At 45.3% G+C, this 24,607-nt stretch overlaps 1 protein-coding gene and 3 non-coding genes across 6 annotated transcripts; 1 reads left to right on the forward strand and 3 right to left on the reverse strand.

The window, feature by feature from the left end:
- The first annotated feature begins 140 nt into the window (after positions 1 to 140).
- Positions 141 to 7,606, forward strand: LOC115135674 (uncharacterized). 3 transcript variants are annotated; one of them, XM_029670581.2, is made up of 6 exons: positions 141 to 493; positions 1,409 to 1,544; positions 5,540 to 5,597; positions 5,825 to 5,857; positions 6,045 to 6,196; positions 6,386 to 7,606. In XM_029670581.2, exons 3-6 carry the CDS (start codon positions 5,549 to 5,551, stop codon positions 7,085 to 7,087), a joined length of 936 nt encoding a protein of 311 aa, XP_029526441.2. In that variant the 5' UTR covers positions 141 to 493; positions 1,409 to 1,544; positions 5,540 to 5,548; the 3' UTR covers positions 7,088 to 7,606. The 3 variants fall into 3 exon arrangements, with proteins under 3 accessions (XP_029526441.2, XP_029526442.2, XP_029526439.2); XM_029670582.2 differs by lacking the exons at positions 141 to 493; positions 1,409 to 1,544 and adding an exon at positions 2,346 to 4,963; XM_029670579.2 differs by lacking the exons at positions 141 to 493; positions 1,409 to 1,544 and having other exon boundaries at positions 2,346 to 5,597.
- A 1,910-nt stretch (positions 7,607 to 9,516) lies between these two features.
- On the reverse strand, positions 9,517 to 9,590 carry trnat-agu (transfer RNA threonine (anticodon AGU)). The gene has a single exon. It is a non-coding gene; the product is annotated as a tRNA-Thr (tRNA).
- A 348-nt stretch (positions 9,591 to 9,938) lies between these two features.
- On the reverse strand, positions 9,939 to 10,020 carry trnas-gcu (transfer RNA serine (anticodon GCU)). The gene has a single exon. It is a non-coding gene; the product is annotated as a tRNA-Ser (tRNA).
- A 393-nt stretch (positions 10,021 to 10,413) lies between these two features.
- Positions 10,414 to 10,547, reverse strand: LOC115136541 (U8 small nucleolar RNA). The gene has a single exon (XR_003864650.1). It is a non-coding gene; the product is annotated as a U8 small nucleolar RNA (small nucleolar RNA).
- Between the last annotated feature and the right edge of the window lie 14,060 nt (positions 10,548 to 24,607).

A 24,607-nucleotide genomic window follows, 5' to 3' on the forward strand; every position in this document is an offset into this window, starting at 1 on the left:
CAAAGTCTAATTGTGTCAGGGATAAATGTTTACCCAAGATGATCAAATACTGTAGCTAGGTAAAGTAAAATCAAAGTCTCGTACCACAGATTTTCTAAACATATTGACCCTATGCGTCACAGGTTCCATCCATCCGGTTTGCACGGACAGGGATGACCGCTGAGGACTCGCGGCTTGCCTCGCCCTGTTTTGCAACATCGAAGCAGCATTTTGAAGACATTCGTTAAAAAAAAATACAATGTATCCTTTCGTTGATATAGGATGGAAGTCTCTCTAGAACAACTACTTTTTTCATGTCTGAAAAGCCAGTAAATGAGAAATGGAGTGCCGGTACTATTTGATGAGCGGAGGAAAATTGATTTCGTTTAAAAGATATGGCTGTGAAGCCATGTGCTTCTTTGTTTACAAAAACATAGGCTGTTAGTGGAGTGGTGAAATTGTGTGAATAGTTCTGTAAAGAATTTGGACTTGTAAGAAGTGAGCCGCACAACCGGTAAGGAAGTCTGCGTTTTAGTCTATTTGAAGACCAATATAATGAATTGGTTGTCCTTTTGTGTTGCGTGAGACATAAAACGCGTGGATTTACTTTGTCCATGGCCTTTGACATGCGCGCTCCTATTTCGGATTATTCAGGCATCAATGTTGCTTTGACCATCAAACCAGAAATTGTTTTCGTAAATTAGTTACATCTTTCGGCAATTACCGCTATGGAACTTGTCCGTAACTTTGCTGTATCATGATTAATGTGTGGAAACGCCGGATTGTGTGTAGCCACTAGCCAGCTTGCTAACGTTAGCTAGCTAGCTAGTTACGCAACAAAGAGATTTCGGAAGGAGGGTAAAGACCCCTGAAGAAAGTGGCACAAATGTTACCTTTCATTTGCTGCATTTGTAAGGACGAAAATCTCAAAGAGCCCAAAGATTGTTTAGCTCTGAACTACATCACCAGATCGATTGTCTATCTAGTTAGATATACCCAACTATATTGTTTGATTTGTCATAATAGCTAAATGTGTCATGACTCGTACATTAGCTCATTTTGAAAGTGCACTTTCACATTCGGTATTTTGGAGAATAATTGACTGCGCACTGAAACCTATTTACTCGAAGCCAGCTAGCTATTCTGCAATAGATTGGCGCTCTAATAACTTTTCGTAGCGCGTACATTTACTATTACAGGGATGTCCTCGTGTGGATTGTATGTGGGTGAGGGAAGGTCACGTGGCTAAAACGTTTGTTTACAATCAACCTCTGCAATCCCCACACCCACCAATTCCTCCATTAGTTTGATTGAGGCTATGGTCATTGCTACGCGAATGTTTTTACAATGTTACATTATTTATGGATTTTTGATATTGTGGATTCATGCTTTGTTATTCAGATGTTAACATGCAATATTATTTCCCCAGTACCTGCAACTTGCCTGGAGCAGCCTATTCAGACAGTGGGACAAACTATCTGCCTGGAGCAGCCTATTCAGACAGTGGGACAAACTATCTGCCAACTCAATGCCTAGTTTCAATTCCCTACCGACCATTCGTACGGGTGAGTGTGGTGGACTGTGGGAACATGGAAGAGTCTATTCATAAACATTTTGCTTGCATCTTTTTAACACTTCGCCCCCTAATTACATACCATTAAATTAATGTTTTGAGACCCCTGGTGCCTTACAATGTTTACTGAGAATGTGCTTTGTGGGGGGGAGCTTGTCTGCTATGTAATAAAGTGCTTACAGTGCAGGTAATGGTTATGTCCTACCTACCGCAATGTGAGCACTTCTGTCACAAGGCAGACGTCCTATCTGCTCAAATCTGACGTGGTCATCCAACATTTTGGTGAAAGAAAGAAGTCCACTTCATTGTATTTTCCCAATTACATAGTTTCTGGCTTTCGGGCTACTGGCCCAACGCTCTAACCACTAGGCAGCCTGCCACCCCATAAATGGTGGGATCCACTGAACTTGCTGTTTTTGCCCATTGGTGTCAAAAGTGCTGTTTGTGCAGGTAGATAAACTCATCAGACCTACTGCAAAAGCAGCACTTCCTGACTCACAGGGTGCACCACTCATCCAGTTCCACCAGAGGGTAGGAATTCCTTGGTCGCAGTTGCTGCAAATAACATTGCCAGGGATCTCTAGGGTGGGTTTTGCACTATAATGAAAGCACAGCCCAGATGCTGTGTCTCTGATGTGAATTCACAAAGGTTTAGATCCATTGAAAACATCCAACTACGTTGCTGCTGGTTCTGGACAGCTTTGCTGGGTGATCAGCCTGTGCACCTCAAGAGTCGCTGTGCAAACCCATGCAAAACTGACTATAACTGGAACTGATCACCCTTCCTAACTTACTACCCCTTGTCAACACAAATAAGCCTAATATTGACTTGCACCTTTGCTGTCTCATCTTTGACCCAAAAAGGGCCCTTTAGCTGCTAGTATAGCTGTCTGAGTCGCACAGCTTGTCTCTTTCCCTGAACAGCCCAGGAGTCATTTTGTTTCACCATTTTCTCCAATTTATTGGAATTTAGTGCAACTGGTCGTGGAACATGCTATGCTTCCTTGTGGTTTTACATTCTAAGTGGGGCCACTAAGACTGGCTTGTGTTGAGAGGCGGAGTCTTGGGCAATTGCCGGCAATCTTAAGAGGCATTGCACTTGTCTCGGTCTGACAGCACTGGCAGAGCGCGACCACTGGAGTAGATCACATGGGGGCCACATGGGAGGTGACATACAGAAGACATTCTTGCCCTGCCTGTTAACCATATTTCTGTAAAGGATTGTACAGTGGAGGATAGTAAGATCAGATGGCAAACGGTACATGAGAGGTATTTGAAATGTGACATGAAGTGAATGTTTAGATGAAAAGTCAGAAATAAAGTGTTTGTTTGGACCCTATCTATCTTGCATTGAGACTCTGTTTTGTTGTTAGAATAGGAAATAATGTAGTGTCACAGAATGAAGTGAACTCAACTGTAGCTTGAAGGTATTTTGTAATCAAGACCCCTCGGTCTTGAGGAGGATAGCTGTCTCAGCTACAACATCCCAACTTGTGGCCAAGGCCAGTGACGAATAGCATATTTTGAACATCATGCCATAGATTTTTACACTGTATCAATCAAATTTATTTTATAAAGCCCTTTTTACATCAGCAGTTGTCACAAAGTTATTTAGATACCCAGCCTAAATACTATTGAACATTGTGTTTTATCCCTAATGTGGAGCATTGGGAGAGGTGTCATGCGTGGCTGGGAAAGAATACCTTTAGCAGTATTATGACGAAGTGCTCCTAAAGGATATAATATGACATTTCCACTGTCTGCCATATAATGGTGGTCATGTAGTATGTTAATGTGTGCCCCAAAACACAACTTAATTTTCCTTGGAATGTATGTCTTTTGAAGGGGGTGAGAATAGACTGGTCAGGACATGCTGGCCATGAAAGTGGTTTATAATCCTCTGCTGTATCACTACAGGATATTCTTTGATTATTATGGTGAGTGTGTGTGTGTCTCTCAGGGTCTCCCCACTGTTTTAGCCCATTTCTCAGATTCCTGCCCTGTTCCCCTCACACCGGTTTAAACGCCCCTCTGCCTCCTTAAAGGTGTGGCTCTAGCCCATTCAGGGGGCCTCTGAATCTCCCTATGCCACGACTACAGCCCAGATGAAGGCCCCTACAGCCATATTGCAACTCCTCAGTTCCCCTTTTCCATTGATGTTAAAACATTTTTATACAAATGATTTCTGTAGGTGTACAAATAGGCCTAATGTTCCTCCTTGGGTGTTTTTAGATAGTAGTAATTAAAGGATGTGGCCCCTTGCCACATTGCCTGTCTGGTTCATGGAGGGTAGTGATTATCTGTGTGCTTTCTCAATGCCCGGCAGAGAACATGATGACAAGGTACTGGTATTTCCCTTAAAGATCGCAGAGGTACAATGTATTTGTTTCTCTTAGTGTGATAGTTAAGTAATGCAATATGAGCTCTGACAGCAATTTGCCAGAAGCTTGCTGTGTGTTTGTGTGTAGTAGCATTCTATACTAATCCATCTCATACAGACTATTTGAGTTGTCAGTGCCCTATAATTTGAATGTGCAAACTGCTAATGATGACCTATAAGGTTGTTCTGTGGTTATGCTCGGTGTACTTTTAGTGATGCAGGCCTGCCTCAAAAACAAAAGTGTTGTCATTTTGTTAGTAACCCGTGACAAGGCAGTAAAGACTTACTTTTGATATCCTTTTTCAGTGTTCGTTACTTGAAACAGAAGTCAACCCTACACCCCCAACCTAATTATTGTCTTGCCAAGTAACAGAAGTTAAAACGGAAAACCCCAGCTGTTTTGAGAGAAGGGGTTAATTTTGCTGTTCAAGCAGGTTTTGTCAAGAAAATGTCTGTTTTGCTAATATTACCCCCTGGGAATCCAACATATGTCTGAACAGATGTTCACTTGAAAAGGGGTTGAGAAGTTTCAAGTATTCTGTACTGGGACATTTTAGAACTCATTTGGCATACGTGTGTCAGTTGATGATCATCATGCAATACCATATTGGTATACATATGACATGAAGAGAGAGTCTACAATGTATCTCTTCTGAAGAGTACTTCTAACAGGACCAAATGCAGCTGTAGTGAGGCCAAAACATCAAGGGACCCTACCACCCCATGCACACTTTCTGCCCTCAGCGGGTGCCTGGCTGTCACGGTTTTACGAGTTGTAAGCCTATTTAATTTGAAGTTTCCATTTTATTGTTAATTCCCTCAGGTACACACTTATTATAGTGCTTAATGAGCGCTTTAACCATGTCCACGTCTCAAGAAGAAAAGGATGGTAGAGGTGCAAGGGGTGGAGTTTCTTGGGGTCAATAGCCAATGGAAAGCACCCAAATTATGAGTGGCATTGAGTTCAGTATTTATGAACTGTAAAGTTGTCTCAAACTGACACTGGGCTGTGAAGAGAGATACGAGTGCAGGTGAGTAAGAAAATTATTTGAAAATGATCTGCTTCATATAATATGTGCTTTGATCATTAGACTGGTCAAGAGGCCTGACTAGATTCATTTAATTAATATATTTATCATTATTGTATAAGGGGACGTTTGATTGCATGCATCAATGATTGATCGTGGGTCTAAAACAGGATTTCTTTAAATGAGTTAATTGATGCTGTGGACATAAGCTTGAGCACCAGAGCCTTTCCTGGAGTGAAGTGGGAAGATCTTTATATTCTATATAAAATATCACTGCTGCTCAGTCAAGGTTTAACTTGTCAGTTTAGGGTCATGTGTAATGTAATTAATCTATTAAAAGGTGGACAGGTGATTTCATTGATTCACGTGGTAAATTGAAAGCTTTCTGTGTAGTCTGATAAAAATGAAAGGATATTTTGATGTAGGTAGTTTCAAATGCGAAAGAAACTAGTCAGTTTATTATCCAATGTGCCAATACAGCTACTAAGTGAACAGCAGGTGTCTGGTCTATGATCAAAGCAGAAGAACATAGAATTCCTACTGCATTTTACACCAGTCAAGTGTCTGTGTGTTTTCCAGGTGGCAAGGATGATTTCTCAGGTTCTCCTGACGGGGACACTATGTTGCCTACTCCCAGGTCTGTTTCCACTCTAAACCAACATGTATGCCGAGTTGGCAACTAAATATAGCGTATATAACGGGGGCATAGCTTTCTATTGCAAACGTGATAACGCAAACAGATTTTATGAAATAGAAAGTTATAAAGTTTTCCTAAACTTCTGAGTCTGCAGATATTTCTGTAGCAAGACCCCTCTCAACACCTCTGACCCTGTGGTATCCTCTATCCCTTATCCCGCTCTGCAGGTTTGCTGGATGCTACACCACTGAAGGCTAGAGGTAAAAGAAAATACAACAATGGCACGTGCTTGTTTTACTGCGTAGCCTACTCTTTGATTTATGTTTGACTTGCGTATGTGTGTGCGCGAGTGTTCGCACATGCAAGAAAAAAAGGTTAAATTATTTTTTCTGAATGTGTTTTCTCCATCCCCCTCTCTTCCACCATGGTTCCTGCCATTAAATGCAGCTGTGAGGGAGGTCAGCATCGACTCTGCCCAGGCTCGTGGCTTCCTGTCTCAGTCACGCCCCAAACGGAACGTCGATCACAAGTGGCACCGCGGCACACCTGATTTCCAGTCCTACTACAAATTCTACAACAGCATCGGCCATATTGAAGGAGTGAGTCAAGGGAGCAAATCATGAGACACTCCCTAGAAGATTTGTCATCACTGTAATGAATGTTAAACATAATTTAATACAGGTTCTTTTCACCTGCCCATTCCTCAACCCACCTGATCACTTATTTTCTCTTTCTCTCCCTCTCTCATTCTCAAACCCTGTGTGGATCTCTCTCTATATTCCTCCCAGCTGTATGAGATTGACAGGATCAGGATGCTGTATCAGCAGATGCGTCACCTGGAGCAGGTCTATGGGCCAGACGCCTCCAGCTACCAGAATGCCCTGGGTGTGATAACCCCACCACCCACCACCATAGCTCCTACTACCACCACACTGCCTGCTACCACTCAGCCCACTCCTACTACCCAAGCACCACTTTCTTTTACTAAGACTGACGTCCTGTATCTGTGCAACCCCAAAGACCCCCTCTGTAAAGCTCACATCGTCTACCTGCCTGCAGGGGCCATCCCAGTCCTCTGTGACCCACGCTACAACCCTGCCTGCAAACCCCAAACTGCTACGGTGGTCATTGCTGCTGCACCTATGGAGCCAGCTCCTGTAGCACCTCTGGAGCCAGCTGTTGAAGCACCACCTCCACGATCTCCTAAGAAGTCTCTCCAACCTCCTCGTCCTCCTCCCATCATCATTAAAGGGATGGAGTATGACTGTGACCCTTACTGGGACCCTGACTGCCTGATCGATCACCCACCTCGCCCTGTCAAGGCGACTGAGCCACTACCACCACCCCATACACTCCCCGTTTTTGTGGAGAAGAAGGTGAAGGAAGACGTTGCTCTTGAGGAGACCAAAACACCTTTTAACCTGCGTGATTTTCGGCGTGACATATTTGACCCTTACCGCTATTCTGACCAAGCCCCTGACCCGCAGTAGATGAATAAAACAACAGAAAATTGACATACAAATAAAACAGTAGTGTTAGTTTACAACAGAAGGTCAGTAAACAAATACAGGTAGAACAAAACCATAACAAGCCTGACAAAATCTTGTATTCAACGTGTGTATGTGAGCCTGTTATTTTCCTTAACATTAGGACATTTGTCTGGGTGTGGACTCTACGAGGTGTTGAAAGCATTCCACAGACACAGTTGTGTCATGTTGGCTGGATGTCCTTTTGATACACACGGGAAACTGTTGAGCGTGAAAAACCCAGCAGCGTTGCAGTTCTTGAAACACTCAAACCGGTGTTCCTGGCTCCGACTACCATACCCCGTTCAAAAGCACTCAAATCTTTTGTCTTCTCCATTCACCCTCTGAATGGAACACATACACAATCCATGTCTCAATTGTCTCAAGGCTTAAACATCCTTCTTTAACCTGTCTCCTCCCCTTCATCTACACTGATTTGAAGTGGATATAACAAGTGACATCAATAAAGGATCATAGCTTTCACCTGGATTCATGTGGTCAGTTTGTCATGAAAAGAGCAGGTGTTCCTGATGTTTTGTACACAGTGTATACAGTGCATTTGGAAAGTATTCAGACCCCTTCACTTTTTCCACATTTTGTTAAAATGGTTTTAGTAATTTTTTCCCCCATCAATCTACACACAATACCCCATAATGACAAAGCAAAAACAGGTTTTTATTCACAACAAATGTATAAAGAATATACAACTAAAATTTGACATTTACATAAGTATTCAGACCCTTTACTCAGTACTTTGTTGATGCAGCGATTACAGCCTTGAGTCTTCTTGGGTATGACGCTACACCTGTATTTGAGGAGTTTTCCCCCATTCTCTGTAGATCCTCTCAAGCTCTGTCAGGTTGGATGGGGAGCGTTGCTGTACAGCTATTTTCAGGTCTCCAGAGATGTTAGATCTGGTTCAAGTCCGGGCTCTGGTTGGGCCACTCAAGGACATGAGACTTGTCCCGAAGGCACTCTTGCATTGTCTTGGCTGTGTGCTTAGGGTCGTTGTCCTGTTGGAAGGTGAACCTTCGCCCCAGTCTGAGCGCTCTGACGCAGGTTTTCATCAAGGATCTCTCTGTACTTTGCTCCATTCATCTTTCCCTCGATCCTGACTAGTCTCCCAGTCCCTGCCGCTGAAAAACATCCCCACAGCATTTTGCTGCCACCATCATGCTTCTCCGGAGGAATGGTATTAGCCAGGTGATGAGCGGTGCCTGCTTTCCTCCAGACTTGACGCTTGGCATTCAGGCCAAAGAGTTCAATCTTGGTTTTATCAGACCAGAGAATCTTGTTTCTCATGGTCTGAGACTCATATCAAGTTGTAGAAACGTCTCAAGGATGATCAATTGAAACAGGATACATCTGAGCTCAATTTCGAGTCTCATAGCAAAGGGTCTGAATACTTATTTAAATAAGGTATTTGTTTTTTATTTTGAATACATTTGTTAATATTTCTTTTTAAAAAAACTGTTTTTGCTTTGTCATTATGGGGTATTTATTGTGTGTGTAGTGTGATGATTTAAAAAATAAATACGTTACAGCCTTATTCTAAAATGTAATAACATGTGACGTGGAATAAATTAAGGGGTCTGAATACTTTCTGAATTCACTGTATATAGTCATATTGATTGTGGTCAAAGGGCGCTCTCCAGTGGTGAGAAACAGAAAATGAATCCAGTTCTCTGGACAGTGTTAGGAAAATAGACTGGAATATTTATTAAATGTGTAGTAGGGTTAGCGAAAATGCACACCTAACCACTTCTAACCAGCATTGGGGCAACCTGTCATCAGCATCTGGCTCTGAGGAGCATTCCTCGAAGACGAGGAGGCCTATTGTATTCTGTCTCCGTTGTCATTCAGTTAAAGATGCACTATGTGTAACGAGTCATTGTACTTGTATTTAAACCGCTGTGAAGTATATTTTCCATAACCCAACATATTGCATTTTCGGCTCTTTAAAGCTGGAGTACAAAATCGAACGTAAGACGAATTTGTCCAGATCGACCAAAAAGTTACATATTGCAGCTTTAAGCCTGTATTTGATTGAACTTCATCCTGCAGCCATCGCCTGCATTGTGGGACGTTATATTGTCAACCAATCATTGGTGGTTTTGCAGATGCGTAGACCACTCAAACGAGCCCCCAATCGTCTATCGCGGTGGCGTAGTGTTTGTAAGAAGCAATATGTTTTGGTAGCCATGCAAGTGAACATGATGAAATAACATATTTAACAGTGACGGTAATATAGAGTATTTGACAGCAAAAAAAATGAAGAAATATAGATTGTTGAAGTGCACAGCACCTAGTACTCTACCAGACACTTTCTGTGAAATGAATTAGTGAGTTATTTCATACAACCTTTATACCTCAATCAACTGGATAAAGGTAAAAGGCACCGCTGAGATTCGAACTCAGGATCTCCTGTTTACTAGACAGGCGCTTTAACCATCTAAGCCACGGCACCGCCTGAAATTCTGAGAGCGGAGTGTTTCTTTGTACGTTGAATTATGTGCGAAATTGACTCCGACTGTAGGTATTAATAGCATGCTATTTTAATGGTGACTAAAATAGATGTAGAACATTTAACTCATGTATACAGGTTGTATGTTTCTGATTAGGCCTACATTAAATTACATTTCACTATACAGCTCCGATTCCAAATATCTTCAAACATATCAAACATTTTCTTAAATACTCGAGTGGAATTCTAGCTAGCTGTACCTAACATAACCAATACAACGGTTGTAGTAACGTTTAGCGGGGAAATAAACTCCTATTTCAAATTCTCCATCAATGACAAAATCTCTCTCAACGACGAGGATGGGATTCGAACCCACGCGTGCAGAGCACAATGGATTAGCAGTCCATCGCCTTAACCACTCGGCCACCTCGTCTCATGTATAAACGCTGTTCCAGTACCATATTATGGAAAATACATCATACACAGGAATATTCCCATATTCCCATTTGAGTTGTCAACTATATTTCCCAATTGCCATTAGAGGTCAAATCTCCTGGTAGTTGTTGTGAATTTGTTAGATTACTTGTTAGATATTACTGCACCGTCGGAACGAGAAGCACACGCATTTCGTTACACTCGCATTAACATCTGCTAACCATGTGTTTGTGACCAATAACATTGTATTTGATTTATACAGTATCACAATTGGAAGCAGTATTTTGAAGGTGTGCGTGGGCGGAAGACTTGTTCAACATACATTTGAACAAGGAAGCATGCGCACAGAACTGTAGGTTTATTTTCACAATAATTATTACATCGTCAGCTAATCAGAACGGGATCATCGGAGTGTTGTAGTTCTCCGAAGATCAGGTGAGAATAATCATTTCTCATCAAATTCCATTCATCATGTTCTGATACTTCATTACTGAAGTAACAGGTAAGGATGTACCTCACTGACGATACTTTAATCCAATGGCAGCAATTCTCAAGAATGCGAGGGAACTCTTTTTAGGTCATGGTTACAATATTACATTTTTGCCAATGCTGATACATTTCAAACTGTAATTCCATGTCAGTCCTACACAAATGTGTATTTTGTATCCCTATCGTTACATTTACGTACATGTCATGGAAAGTCGGTATCTTTTACTTATTTGACAATGCTTTGCGGCAAATATTAGCATAACCTCAGACCAACAGCCTTCCCATTGGTGCATACTCTGGTTGGCTTATTTTCTGGCACTTTTGTACTATCATCTTAATGACAACAACCTATTTCTACAAGCAAACGTTTTGTGGTGAACTTTGTCCAAATGTTCTGTGTTATTTCGCTGAATAAATACAAAAGAGAACGGTCGGAAATAAAATAGCGTGACTGCTACTCCATTACTTACACCGCACTCGTGACAGCAAAGGTTTTCCGCTTTAGCAGCGAGTGGTTGCTGCTCCACGCGGCAGATAAGTAAAACGACATCACCACACCAAATAATTTACAAGACTGTGTTGCTCCAAAGAACATTGCACTTGCTTATTATTGAGACCGTGACAGAAAGAAACACTCAGAAAACCATTTCAGCAGCAGGACTGTCGTACGTAGGCTAACCCATGCAGACCCAGTTGATTTCAATATGAATTTACCATCTCCCATCTGGTCCTAGCCTATTATCACTTTTTATCCAATGTAATGGAACACCATCACTGTTTCGTTTTTTATCTAGCCAGAGTTAACTCATTGCAAAACTATTTTCAACAGAATTGATCTCTGATGAGTTAACCCTCATACTACCGACTGGGGTCATTTTGACTACATTACCTTAGTTGGCTGCTTTGAGCAACACTTTAATATAATACAAAACTATTCTAGGAGCATATTGTTTGTGAATGATCTTTATTCAGAGTTCACTTGAATTTCAACAATGTCAGGTACAGGCAGGGATGACTGGGTAAGATTCACAGGTATAAATTCCCACTGTGCCCATGACAAAGTTAACTACATTACTTTAGTTGGCTGCTTTGAGCAAACTTGTATGTAATATAACCTATTCTGGGAGCCTAGTGTGTGTGTGATCTATGTGGAATATTGTTAGACCATTGGTTTCCCTGAAAACAGGAGGAGCAATACTTTACAGACGACACCCTATCCAGCGACTGTGATCTGAGAACCCTTTTTAGCAGCAACTCTTGGCCCTAACCACTGCTCCATAATTGCTGTCCGTCAACCTCCCTCTCCTCGTGATGTGCCAGTTGGTGTTGGTGCGCTGGCCAACTGTTTCCTGTCGTATAGCCTCTTGCTACTTCCGGGTTGGAGCGAGCGGTCGCATCCACACTTCGGTCCGCAGGTAGTATAACTTTTCATTACATTTCATTACATTTCATTATAGTACAACGGTTTGATTTGTCTAATCTTAGCAATTTCTTCTTAGCTAGCTACATAGCTGTCTTTGTATCAAAGATAATTGCGTAATTATCGTATTTCGTCGTCCTAGCGTAGTCTACACTGCTATCTGCCCAGCAGCTAGCCAGCTAGCCAGCTAGCAAACGTCCACCGTCTACCGAATAGCAGCACTGTAAAACTATTACACTCAACTGAACGACTTGATTAGTGTAGTGTTAGCTAGCTACATAGTTGTCTTTGCTGTCTTCGTATCCAAGATAATTGTGTAGTTTAGAGTGTGTAGTCTTAGAGTGATTATCTTAATTTACCGAGGTTAGCTAGCCAGCTATTTGTCGTCCTTAACGTAGGAGACACTGCTAGCTAGCCAACAGCTAGCCAACGTCTACCGAATAGAACTTCCGCACTCAACAACCCGGTCGCATTCCGCTTCGCTCCACAGGTAGTATCACATTTTCATTTCATTTCATTACAGTACAACGGTTTGATTTGTTTGATCGTAGCTAGCTACATAGCTAGCTACATAGCCGTCTTTGTATCAAAGATAATTGTGTAGTCTAGAGCGATTTTCTAGGTTAGCTAGCCAGCTATTGTCGTTCTTTTAACGCAACGTAACGTAATCAACACTGCTAGCTAGCCAGCTAGCCCCGAATAGCAGCACTGTAGAAACTATCACACTCAACGGAACGACTTGATTAGTGTAGTGTCAACAACGCAGCCACTGCCAGCTAGCCTACAAAGTCAACAACGCAGCCACTGCCAGCTAGCCTACTTCAGCAGTACTGTATCATTTTAATCATTTTAGTCAATAAGATTCTTGCTACGTAAGCTTAACTTTCTGAACATTCGAGACGTGTAGTCCACTTGTCATTCCAATCTCCTTTGCATTAGCGTAGCCTCTTCTGTAGCCTGTCAACTATGTGTCTGTCTATCCCTGTTCTCTCCTCTCTGCACAGACCATACAAACGCTCCACACCGCGTGGCCGCGGCCACCCTAATCTGGTGGTCCCAGCGCGCACGACCCACGTGGAGTTCCAGGTCTCCGGTAGCCTCTGGAACTGCCGATCTGCGGCCAACAAGGCAGAGTTCATCTCAGCCTATGCCTCCCTCCAGTCCCTCGACTTCTTGGCACTGACGGAAACATGGATCACCACAGATAACACTGCTACTCCTACTGCTCTCTCTTCGTCCGCCCACGTGTTCTCGCACACCCCGAGAGCTTCTGGTCAGCGGGGTGGTGGCACCGGGATCCTCATCTCTCCCAAGTGGTCATTCTCTCTTTCTCCCCTACCCATCTGCCTATCGCCTCCTTTGAATTCCATGCTGTCACAGTTACCAGCCCTTTCAAGCTTAACATCCTTATCATTTATCGCCCTCCAGGTTCCTCGGAGAGTTCATCAATGAGCTTGATGCCTTGATAAGCTCCTTTCCTGAGGACGGCTCACCTCTCACAGTTCTGGGCGACTTTAACCTCCCCACGTCTACCTTTGACTCATTCCTCTCTGCCTCCTTCTTTCCACTCCTCTCCTCTTTTGACCTCACCCTCTCACCTTCCCCCTACTCACAAGGCAGGCAATACGCTCGACCTCATCTTTACTAGATGCTGTTCTTCCACTAACCTCATTGCAACTCCTCCAAGTCTCCGACCACTACCTTGTATCCTTTTCCCTCTCGCTCTCATCCAACACTTCCCACACTGCCCCTACTCGGATGGTATCGCGCCATCCCAACCTTCGCTCTCTCTCCCCCGCTACTCTCTCCTCTTCCATCCTATCATCTCTTCCCTCTGCTCAAACCTTCTCCAACCTATCTCCTGATTCTGCCTCCTCAACCCTCCTCTCCTCCCTTTCTGCATCCTTTGACTCTCTATGTCCCCTATCCTCCAGGCCGGCTCGGTCCTCCCCTCCCGCTCCGTGGCTCGGCGACTCATTGCGAGCTCACAGAACAGGGCTCCGGGCAGCCGAGCGGAAATGGAGGAAAACTCGCCTCCCTGCGGACCTGGCATCCTTTCACTCCCTCCTCTCTACATTCTCCTCTTCTGTCTCTGCTGCTAAAGCCACTTTCTACCACTCTAAATTCCAAGCATCTGCCTCTAACCCTAGGAAGCTCTTTGCCACCTTCTCCTCCCTCCTGAATCCTCCTCCCCCTCCCCCTCCTCCCTCTCTGCAGATGACTTCGTCAACCATTTTGAAAAGAAGGTCGACGACATCCGATCCTCGTTTGCTAAGTCAAACGACACCGCTGGTTCTGCTCACACTGCCCTACCCTGTGCTCTGACCTCTTTCTCCCTCTCTCTCCAGATGAAATCTCGCGTCTTGTGACGGCCGGCCGCCCAACAACCTGCCCGCTTGACCCTATCCCCTCCTCTCTTCTCCAGACCATTTCCGGAGACCTTCTCCCTTACCTCACCTCGCTCATCAACTCATCCCTGACCGCTGGCTACGTCCCTTCCGTCTTCAAGAGAGCGAGAGTTGCACCCCTTCTGAAAAAACCTACACTCGATCCCTCCGATGTCAACAACTACAGACCAGTATCCCTTCTTTCTTTTCTCTCCAAAACTCTTGAACGTGCCGTCCTTGGCCAGCTCTCCCGCTATCTCTCTCAGAATGACCTTCTTGATCCAAATCAGTCAGGTTTGAAGACTAGTCATTCAACTGAGACTGCTCTTCTCTGTATCACGGAGGCGCTCCGCACTGCTAAAGCTAACTCTCTCTCCTCTGCTCTCATCCTTCTAGACCTATCGGCTGCCTTCGATACTGTGAACCATCAGATCCTCCTCTCCACCCTCTCCGAGTTGGGCATCTCCGGCGCGGCCCACGCTTGGATTGCGTCCTACCTGACAGGTCGCTCCTACCAGGTGGCGTGGCGAGAATCTGTCTCCTCACCACACGCTCTCACCACTGGCGTCCCCCAGGGCTCTGTTCTAGGCCCTCTCCTATTCTCGCTATACACCAAGTCACTTGGCTCTGTCATAACCTCACATGGTCTCTCCTATCATTGCTATGCAGACGACACACAATTAATCTTCTCCTTTCCCCCTTCTGATGACCAGGTGGCGAATCGCATCTCTGCATGTCTGGCAGACATATCAGTGTGGATGACGGATCACCACCTCAAGCTGAACCTCGGCAAGACGGAGCTGCTCTTCCTCCCGGGGAAGGACTGCCCGTTCCATGATCTCGCCATCACGGTTGACAACTCCATTGTGTCCTCCTCCCAGAGCGCTAAGAACCTTGGCGTGATCCTGGACAACACCCTGTCGTTCTCAACTAACATCAAGGCGGTGGCCCGTTCCTGTAGGTTCATGCTCTACAACATCCGCAGAGTACGACCCTGCCTCACACAGGAAGCGGCACAGGTCCTAATCCAGGCACTTGTCATCTCCCGTCTGGATTACTGCAACTCGCTGTTGGCTGGGCTCCCTGCCTGTGCCATTAAACCCCTACAACTCATCCAGAACGCCGCAGCCCGTCTGGTGTTCAACCTTCCCAAGTTCTCTCACGTCACCCCGCTCCTCCGCTCTCTCCACTGGGTTCCAGTTGAAGCTCGCATCCGCTACAAGACCATGGTGCTTGCCTACGGAGCTGTGAGGGGAACGGCACCTCAGTACCTCCAGGCTCTGATCAGGCCCTACACCCAAACAAGGGCACTGCGTTCATCCACCTCTGGCCTGCTCGCCTCCCTACCACTGAGGAAGTACAGTTCCCGCTCAGCCCAGTCAAAACTGTTCGCTGCTCTGGCCCCCCAATGGTGGAACAAACTCCCTCACGACGCCAGGACAGCGGAGTCAATCACCACCTTCCGGAGACACCTGAAACCCCACCTCTTTAAGGAATACCTAGGATAGGATAAAGTAATCCTTCTCACCCCCCCCTAAAAGATTTAGATGCACTATTGTAAAGTGGCTGTTCCACTGGATGTCATAAGGTGAACGCACCAATTTGTAAGTCGCTCTGGATAAGAGCGTCTGCTAAATGACTTAAATGTAAATGTAAATGTTGCTGCTCCATCAACAGTGCTATGCCAGCCAGGATGCCTGCATGCCCCAGGTGCCCTTGTTTTTTTTTTTTTACAATGTCTAGTACAGAAAGGGATGACAGGGAGGGTAGCGGTTGTTCTGGCTCAGTTTCAAGGAAAGATGCCATTCCACTGAACGTGCCCCGTAGACGGTTCCTCAGCCGGGTCCTCCACTGACATCACCTGGTTGGGCACGGCTGGCTTCCTCCACCCGCATTACACATCCGTACGGCCGATATTGTGAACCGCCAAAATAGGCTGCATGGCTACACTTAAGGGCTCTACGGTGGCATTTGCATGTGGTAAAGAGAATCAAATCAAATGTTATTTCTCACATGCGCCGAATACAACAGGTGTAGACCTTTCCGTGATATGCTTACTTACAAGCCCTTAACCAACAATGCAGATCAATAAATAGTTCAGAAAAGACTTTCTAAATCAACTAAGGTAAAAAATGTAATAAAAAGTAACACAATAAAATAACAATAACGAGGCTATATACAGTCGAGGTCATTTGTACATGTAGGTAGGGGTAAAGGGACTATGCATAGATAATAAACAGGGAGTAGCAGCAGTGTAAAAGCAAAGGGGGGTGTCAATGTAAATGGTCTGGGTGGACATTTGATTGGTTATTCAGCAGTATTATGGCTTGGGGGTAGAAGCTGTTAAGGAGACTCTTGGACCTAGACTTGGCGCTCCGGTACTGCTTGCCGTGCGGTAGCTGAGAGAACAGTCAATGACTTGGGTGACTGGAATCTTTGACCATTTTTTGGGCATTCCTCTGACACCACCTAGTATATACATTACCAGTCAAAAGTTTGGACACACCTACTCATTCCAGAGGTTTTCTTTATTTTTACTATGTTCTACGTTGTGCGGCTGCTTGGCCATGGGAACCAATTTCATGAAGCTCCCGACGAAGAGTTATTGTGCTGACGTTGCTTCCAGATGCAGTTTGGAACTCCAAAGTGAGTGTTGCAACCGAGAACGGACCATTTTTACATGCTACGCGTTTCAGCACTCGTCTGTCCCATTTTGTGAGCTTTTGTGGCCTACCACTTCGCGGCTGAGCCGTTGTTGCTGCTAGACGTTTCCACTTCACAAAAACAGCACTTACAGTTGACCGGGGCAGCTCTAACAGGGCAGATATGTGACGAAGTGACTTGTTGGAAAGGTGGCATCCTATGACGGTGCCACATTGAAGTCACTGAGCTCTTCAGTAAGGCCGTTCTACTGCTAGATTTTATACATCTATCAGCAAAGGGGGTTGCTGATATAGCTGAATCCACTTATTTGAAGGGGTGTCCACATACTTTTATATATATAGTGTACATATAGTGTACATATAGTCCACACACACACTATATATATAAATATATAGTGTTTTTGTGTGTACACGTTTGAACACACCTACTCATTCCAGGGTATTTCTTTATTTTTACTATTTTCTACATTGTAGAATAATAATGAAGACATCAAAACTATGAAATAACACATGGAATCATGTAGTAACCAAAAAAGTGTTAAACAAATCAAAATATATTTTATATTTGAGATTCTTCAACGTAGGCACCCTTTGCCTTGATGACAGCTTTGCACAATCTTGGCATTCTCTCAACCAGCTTCACCTGGAATGCTTCTTTTTTTTTATCAGGCCTACCACCATTGTGTCGTCAGCAAACTTAATGATGGTGTCATGCATGGCCACGCAGACGTAGGTGAACAGGGAGTACAGGATGGGACTAAGCACGCTCCCCTGAGAGGCCCATGTGTTGAGGATCAACGTGGCAGATGTGTTGTTGCCTACCCTTACCACCTGGGGCAGCCCATCAGGAAGTCCAGGATCCAGTTGCAGAGGGAGGTGTCTAGTCCCAGGGTCCTTACCTCAGTGATGAGCTTTGTGGGCACTAGGGTGTTGAATGCTGAGCTGTAGTCAATGAGCAGCTTTCTCACATAGGGATATGTTCCAGGTAGCCTCTGAGAATAACATTGACGAGTATACTGATACGGTGACTGAGTTTATCAGGAAGTGTATAGGAGATGTTATACCCACTGTGACTATTAAAACCTACCCTAATCAGAAACCGTGGATAGGTGGCAGCATTCGAGCAACACTGAAAGTGCAAATCATCGCATTTAACCATGGCAAGATGACTGGGAATATGGCAGAATACAAATAGTGTAGTTATTCTTTCCGTAAGGCAATCAAACAGGCAAACCGTCAGTATAGAGACAAAGTGGAGTTGCAATTTAAGGGCTCAAACACGAGACGTATGTGGCAGGGTCTACAGACAATCACAGACTACAAAAGGAAAACCAGCCATGTCGCGGACACCGACATCTTGCTTCCAGACAAGCTCGCTTTGAGGATAACACAGTGCCACCGATGCGGCCCGCTACCAATGACTGTGGGCTTTTAAGACATTTAAGTGTGTTAACCCTCGCAAGGCTTCCGGCCCAGATGGCATCCCTAGCCGTGTCCTCAGAGCATGCACAGACCAGCTGGCTGGTGTGTTTATGGACATATTCAATCTCTCCCTATCCCAGTCTACTGTCCCCACATGATTCAAGATGTCCACCATTGTTCCTGTACCCAAGAAAGCAAAGGTAATGGAACTAAATGACTATTGCCCCGTAGCACTCACTTCTGTCATCATGAAGTGCTTTGAGAGACCAGTCAAGGATCATATCACCTCTTCCTTACCTGAAACCCTAGACCCACTTCAATTTGCTTACCGCCCCAATAGATCCACAGACGATGCAATCGCCATCGAGAGGATTACCTATGTAAAAACGCTGTTCATTGACTGTAGCTCAGCTTTCAACACCATAGTACCCTCCAAGCTCATCATTAAGCTTGAGGCCCTGGGTCTGAACCACGCCCTGTGCAAGTGGATCCTGGACTTCCTGACGTGCTGCACCCAGGTGGTAAAGGTAGGGAACAACACCTCAACTTCACTAATCCTCAGCCCTGGGGCCCCACAAAGACTTCAGGAAACAGCAGAGGGAGCACCCCCCTATCCACATCGTCGTGACAGCAGTGGAGAAGGTAGAACGCTTCAAGTTCCTCGGCATACACATCACTGACAATCTGAAATGGTCCACCCACACAGACAGTGTGGTGAAGAAGGCGCAACAGCACCTCTTCAACCTCAGGAGGCTGATGAAATTTCTCTTGGCACCTAAAACCCTCACAAACTTTTACAGATGCACAATTGAGAGTATCCTGTCAGGCTCACCCAGAAGGCGAGGTCAGTACAGGTGCGTCAAAGCTGGGACCGAGAGACTGAAAAACAGCTTCTATCTCAAGGCCATCAGACTGTTAAATAGCCATCACTAGCACATTAGAGGCTGCTGCCTATATATATAGGCTTGAAATCACTGGCCACTTTAATCAATTGAACACTATTCACTTTAATAATGTTTACATATTTTGCATTACTCATCTCATTTGTACAGTTGAAGTCGGCAATTTACATACACCTCAGCCAAATACATTTAAACTCAGTTTTCACAATTCCTGACATTTAATCAGAGTAACAATTCCTTGTCTTAGGTCAGTTAGGATCACCACTTTATTTTAAGAATGTGAAATGTCAGAATAATAGTAGAGAGAAGGATTTGTCAGCTTTCATTTCTTTCATCACATTCCCAGTTGGTCAGGAGTTTACATACACTCAATTAGTATTTGGTAGCATTTCCTTTAAATTGTTTAATTTGTGTCAAACATTTCATGTAGCCTTCCGCAAGCTACCCACAATAAGTTGGGTGATTTTTGTCCCATTCCTCCTGACAGAGCTGGTGTAACTGAGTCAGGTTGGTAGGCCGCCTTGCTCGCACACGCTTTTTCAGTTCTGCCCACAAAGTGTTCTATAAGATCGAGGTCAGGGCTTTGTGATAGCCACTCCAATACCTTGACTTTGTTGTCTTTAAGCCATGTTGTAATAACTTTGGAAGACCCATTTGGGACCAAGCTTTAACTTCCTGACTGATGTCTTGAGATGATGCTATTTTTGTTTCATCAGACAAGAGGACATTTCTCCAAAAAGTACAATCTTTGTCCCCATGTGCAGTTGCAAACCGTAGTCTGGCTTTTTTATGGAGGTTTTGGAGCAGTGTCTTCTTCCTTGCTGAGAGTCCTTTCAGGTTATGTCGATATAGGACTTGTTTTACTGTGGATATAGATACTTTTGTACCTGTTTCCTCCAGCATCTTCACAATGTCCTTTGCTGTTGTTCTGGGATTGATTTGCAACTTTTCGCACAAATGTATGTTCATCTCTAGGAGACAGAACCGGTTTCCTTCCTGAGCGGTATGACGGCTGCGTGGTCCCATGGTGTTTATACTTGCGTACTATTATTTGTACAGATGAACGTGGTACCTTCAGGCGTTTGGAAATTGCTCCCAAGGATGAACTAAGGTCTTGGCTGATTTCTTTTGATTTTTCCATGATGTCAAGCAAAGAGGCACCGAGTTTGAAGGTAGGCCTTGAAATACATCCACAGGTACACCTCCAACTGACTCGAATTATGTCAATTATCCTATCAGAAGCTTCTAAAGCCATGACATAATTTTCTGGAATTTTCCAAGCTGTTTAAAGGCACAGTCAACTTAGTGTATGTAAACTTCTGACCCACTGGAATTGTGATACAGTGAACTTTAAGTGAAATAATCTGTCTGTAAACAGTTGTTGGAAAAATTACTTGTGTCATGCACAAATTAGATGTCTTAACTGACTTTCCAAAACTATAGTTTGTTAACTAGAGATTTGTGGAGTGGTTGAAAAACAAGTTTTAATGACTTCAACCTAAGTGTATGTAAACTTCCGACTTCAACTGTGTATACTGTATTATATTCTACTGTATCTTAGTCTATGCTGCTCTGACACTGCTCATCCATATATTTATATATTCTTAATTACATTCCTTTACTTAGATTTGTTTGTATTGTGTGTATTGTTGTGAAATTGTTAGATATTACTTGTTAGATATTTGTCACGCCCTGGTCTTAGTATTTTGTGTTTTCTTTATTATTTTGGTCAGGCCAGGGTGTGACATGGGTTTATTATGTGGTGTGTTTTGTCTTGTTTTTTTTTGTAGGTATTAGGATTGTGGTATAGTGGGGTTATCTAGAAAAGTCTATGGTTGCCTGAAGTGGTTCTCAATCAGAGGCAGGAGTTTATCGTTGTCTCTGATTGGGAACCATATTTAGGCAGCCATATTCTTTGAGTGTTTGGTGGGTGATTGTTATTGTCTCTGTGTTTGTTTGCACCAAATAGGCTCAGTCACTTTGGTTTTCTTTTTTCCTTGTTTTGGAAGAGAAGAGAACGTGAGCCGGGTGCGCCATTCTCCTTGCGGAGATGGTGCAAAATCCATCAACACAGTCGGTCCCTGGGATTGGGCTGGCCAACACGATTCGGTTTGCTTGGAAGGAAAAGAAGTTGGAGCCTTTAGGACGGGAAACTTTTGGAAGGACAATCTTGATGGGGATTCTAAAGCTGACGGTGAAGGACGTGTTTTGCTTCCAAGGCAACTCGTTGGAGTATGCTCCATACGACGTGGCACTAAATACAGAGGAGAAACATGATGATATCCTGAGAAGGGCAAGAGCAGTGGGAGGTGAGAGGCCGATGAGCCACTATGAAATAACAAGCCTGGCGAGGAACAACTTTAGGGTTGTAACTGTGAACATTTACAACCCATACGTTAAGGACGAAGAGGTGAGGGCCTTTCTGGGGAGATACATGGATAACATCTCCTCAGCAAGGCACCTCAAAGACTCCCTTGGGTTTTGGAATGGGAGGAGAAGCTTCCAGGCCCTCCTCAGGGAGGACCCAAAGGGACATGGTGGCTACCTCCATCCTCCTGCTATGTTCTCCCTAGGGGCTGACAGAGGGACGTTGTTTTATGCACGTCAGCCCCCATTTTGCAGGCGCTGTATGGCCTACGGCCACATCTTCGCCTCGTGCAGCACAAGAAAATGCAGATTTTGTGGATCTGGGGAGCACGAGGCGAAGGATTGTGACAAGCCTAAGGCGTGCCACGGGTGTGGCTCGTCAGCACACCTGTGGCGAGGGTGCCCGGCTCGTCAGAGGTCATACGCGTCTGCGGCTGGGGGGGGAGCAGGAGCGGGGGATAGGGGAAGGAAGCACGCCTCATGACCAGAGTACAGGTCCAGAGGGGAAGGCCGCAAGGAAGGAGGAGGAGCAAGAAGCGACGGATGGAAACGGAAGGCACGGGAGTAGGAGAACCAGGAAAAGCGGCGGAAGAAGGCAAGCGAGTGGAGGAGCATGAGAGAGAAGAAAGCGAGGGAGGGGTGGTGGAGAAGGAGACGGTGGAAGAGCAAGTGGAGTGGGGGGGAAGTGCCCTGGTGGAAGAGATGAGGGGTATGGTGGAGGAGCTGGCGGGGGGAGGGTGGTATCTCTCCACTGCCGCCATCACCAAAGAAGAGAGTGAAGAGGAGGGTGCGATTGGCCGACAGTGAGAGAGAGGGGATGGCCAAGAGAGCGATGGGGGTGGGAGAAACCTCTGGGTTGCTGCTGGTTTCCCCAGGCCCTCAACTTCTGTTGGGTGGGGACACACCTAACAAGACCCAGGACTGGGTACTGGAGGAGTTGGGGAGTTTTTTGTTTGGGGACTCAGCCTCCCCTATTTTTTTCCAAACCAGCTGCAGCGCTGGGGAGGGGGAGGAGTGTGGAAGTAGACCCAGGGTGCAGGGCACCCCGGAGCCAAACACTATTCCTGCATCCTGGGTTGGCGAGATGGAGGAAGAGACGTCGGGAGTACGGATGGTGTTATCACCGGTAGATATGGAGCAGGGGAGCATCGGGCGAGTCTCCTGTTTGTTTGTTTTTCTGTCTGGGTTTAGTATTTGAGTGTTACATGTTTTTATTTTATTCTTTCATGGGGTCTAATTTTACTTTTGTTATTTTAAATGTAAGGGGTTTAAGGGATTTTGTTAAGAGGAGGGCGGTTTTTAGTTATTTGGAGGTTCACCTGAGGGATGGAGAGGATGTTAGTAGGTTTAAGAGGGAGTGGGACAAGGGGGAGTCGGTTTGGGGTATTGGGGGGGTGCACTCATCGGGGGTAGGGATTTTGTGTGGGCACAGGGAGGTAAAAGTGGAGGGTTCTTTTGTGGTGATGCAGGGGAGGGTTATAGGGGTGGGTGTCACGATAAGGGATTGTAAATTTAGATTAGTGGTGGTGTATGGACCACAGGTGGTGGCAGACAGGAGGGAGATGGTGGACTGTCTGGTGCCCCTGTGTGTCACAGGGGAAATTAGTGATAGGGGGGGATTTTAATACAGATTTAGGAATAGGGGGGGATAGCAGTGCAGGCTCCATCACCGGGCTAATGGCTTGCCATGGTCTGGTTGATGGTGGCCTGCACACTACTCCGAAAGTGGCCGGTCCTACATGGCGCAACTCCAGGGGGGTTGCGCGGAGGCTCGACTATATTTTTGTACCCAGGTCTTTGGGTAAGTTGTCTGGGCGGCTGTTGCCTGTTTTCTTTTCGGATCACGACGGGGTCCTCCTGCAGGTGGGGTCGCCAGTCTGCCTCTTTGGTAGGGGGTACTGGAAGTTAGATCGGGATGTGCTGGAGGAGCAGGCTTTTGTTGACGGGTTTTTTGGTTTCTTTTGGAGGCTTGAATGACTCCGGTCCATGTGCGAGGGGGTGTTAGAGTGGTGGGAATTAGTTAAGGTGAGGATTAGGGTATTGCAAGAGGAAAAAAAGGGAGGAGAGGAGGGAGGTGGATCGTATCCAAAGGTTAATTGAACTCGAGTACGAGGCAGGCAACCTTGGCGGGTCGTTTGACTGGGAGAGATCCGCAACCCTAAAGGCGCAGCTCAGGGAGTTGCAGGAGCGGAAGGCTCGAGCTTTCCTGGAGCGTGCGCATAGTGGCTTTCTAGAACACAATGAGACTTGTTCTGCTATGTTCTTTAAGTCGGTTAGGGCCAGACAGAGTAGGAAGGTAATGCATGGCGTTAGGGAAGAAAATTGTAGTATAGTTAGAGAACCAGAGGATATGGTCAGGGTGACAACTGATCATTTCCAAGGTTTATTTAAGGAAAGGGAAATAGATGTAGAGCAGGGAAATGTGTTTTTAGAACACTTGTCCAGGCGGTTGCCGGAGGACATTAGAGAAGTGATGGAGGCCCAGATCTCACTAGAAGAGGTTGAGAGCGCTCTTAGGAGGATGGGAAAAGGGAAGGTGCCTGGGAATGGATGGGCTGCCGGCTGAGTTTTATCTCAAGTTTTGGGGTATACTTGGACCAGTGGTCCTCGAAGTCTTGAAGGCCATCATTGAGACGGGGGTCCCGGGGGGGATCAATGGCTGTTGGTGTGCTGTCACTTTTATATAAGAAGGGGGAAGTAACAGACCTTGGCAACTGGCGGCCGTTAACCATGCTGTGTGTAGATTACAAGCTACTTGCAAAGGTTTTAGCAGACCGGTTGCGCACAGCCCTTCCCTACGTCGTCCATGAGGATCAGACGTGCGGGGTAGAGGGCCGCTCTATTAAATGGAACCTACAGTTAATCAGGGACTCCATCGCTTGGGTTGAAGATGGAGGACTGCCTTTAATGGTAGCAGCACTAGATCAGGCGAAAG

The sequence above is a fragment of the Oncorhynchus nerka genome, linkage group LG10 (genome assembly GCF_034236695.1).
Source record: "Oncorhynchus nerka isolate Pitt River linkage group LG10, Oner_Uvic_2.0, whole genome shotgun sequence".
In the NCBI taxonomy this organism is placed as follows: Eukaryota; Metazoa; Chordata; class Actinopteri; order Salmoniformes; family Salmonidae; genus Oncorhynchus; species Oncorhynchus nerka.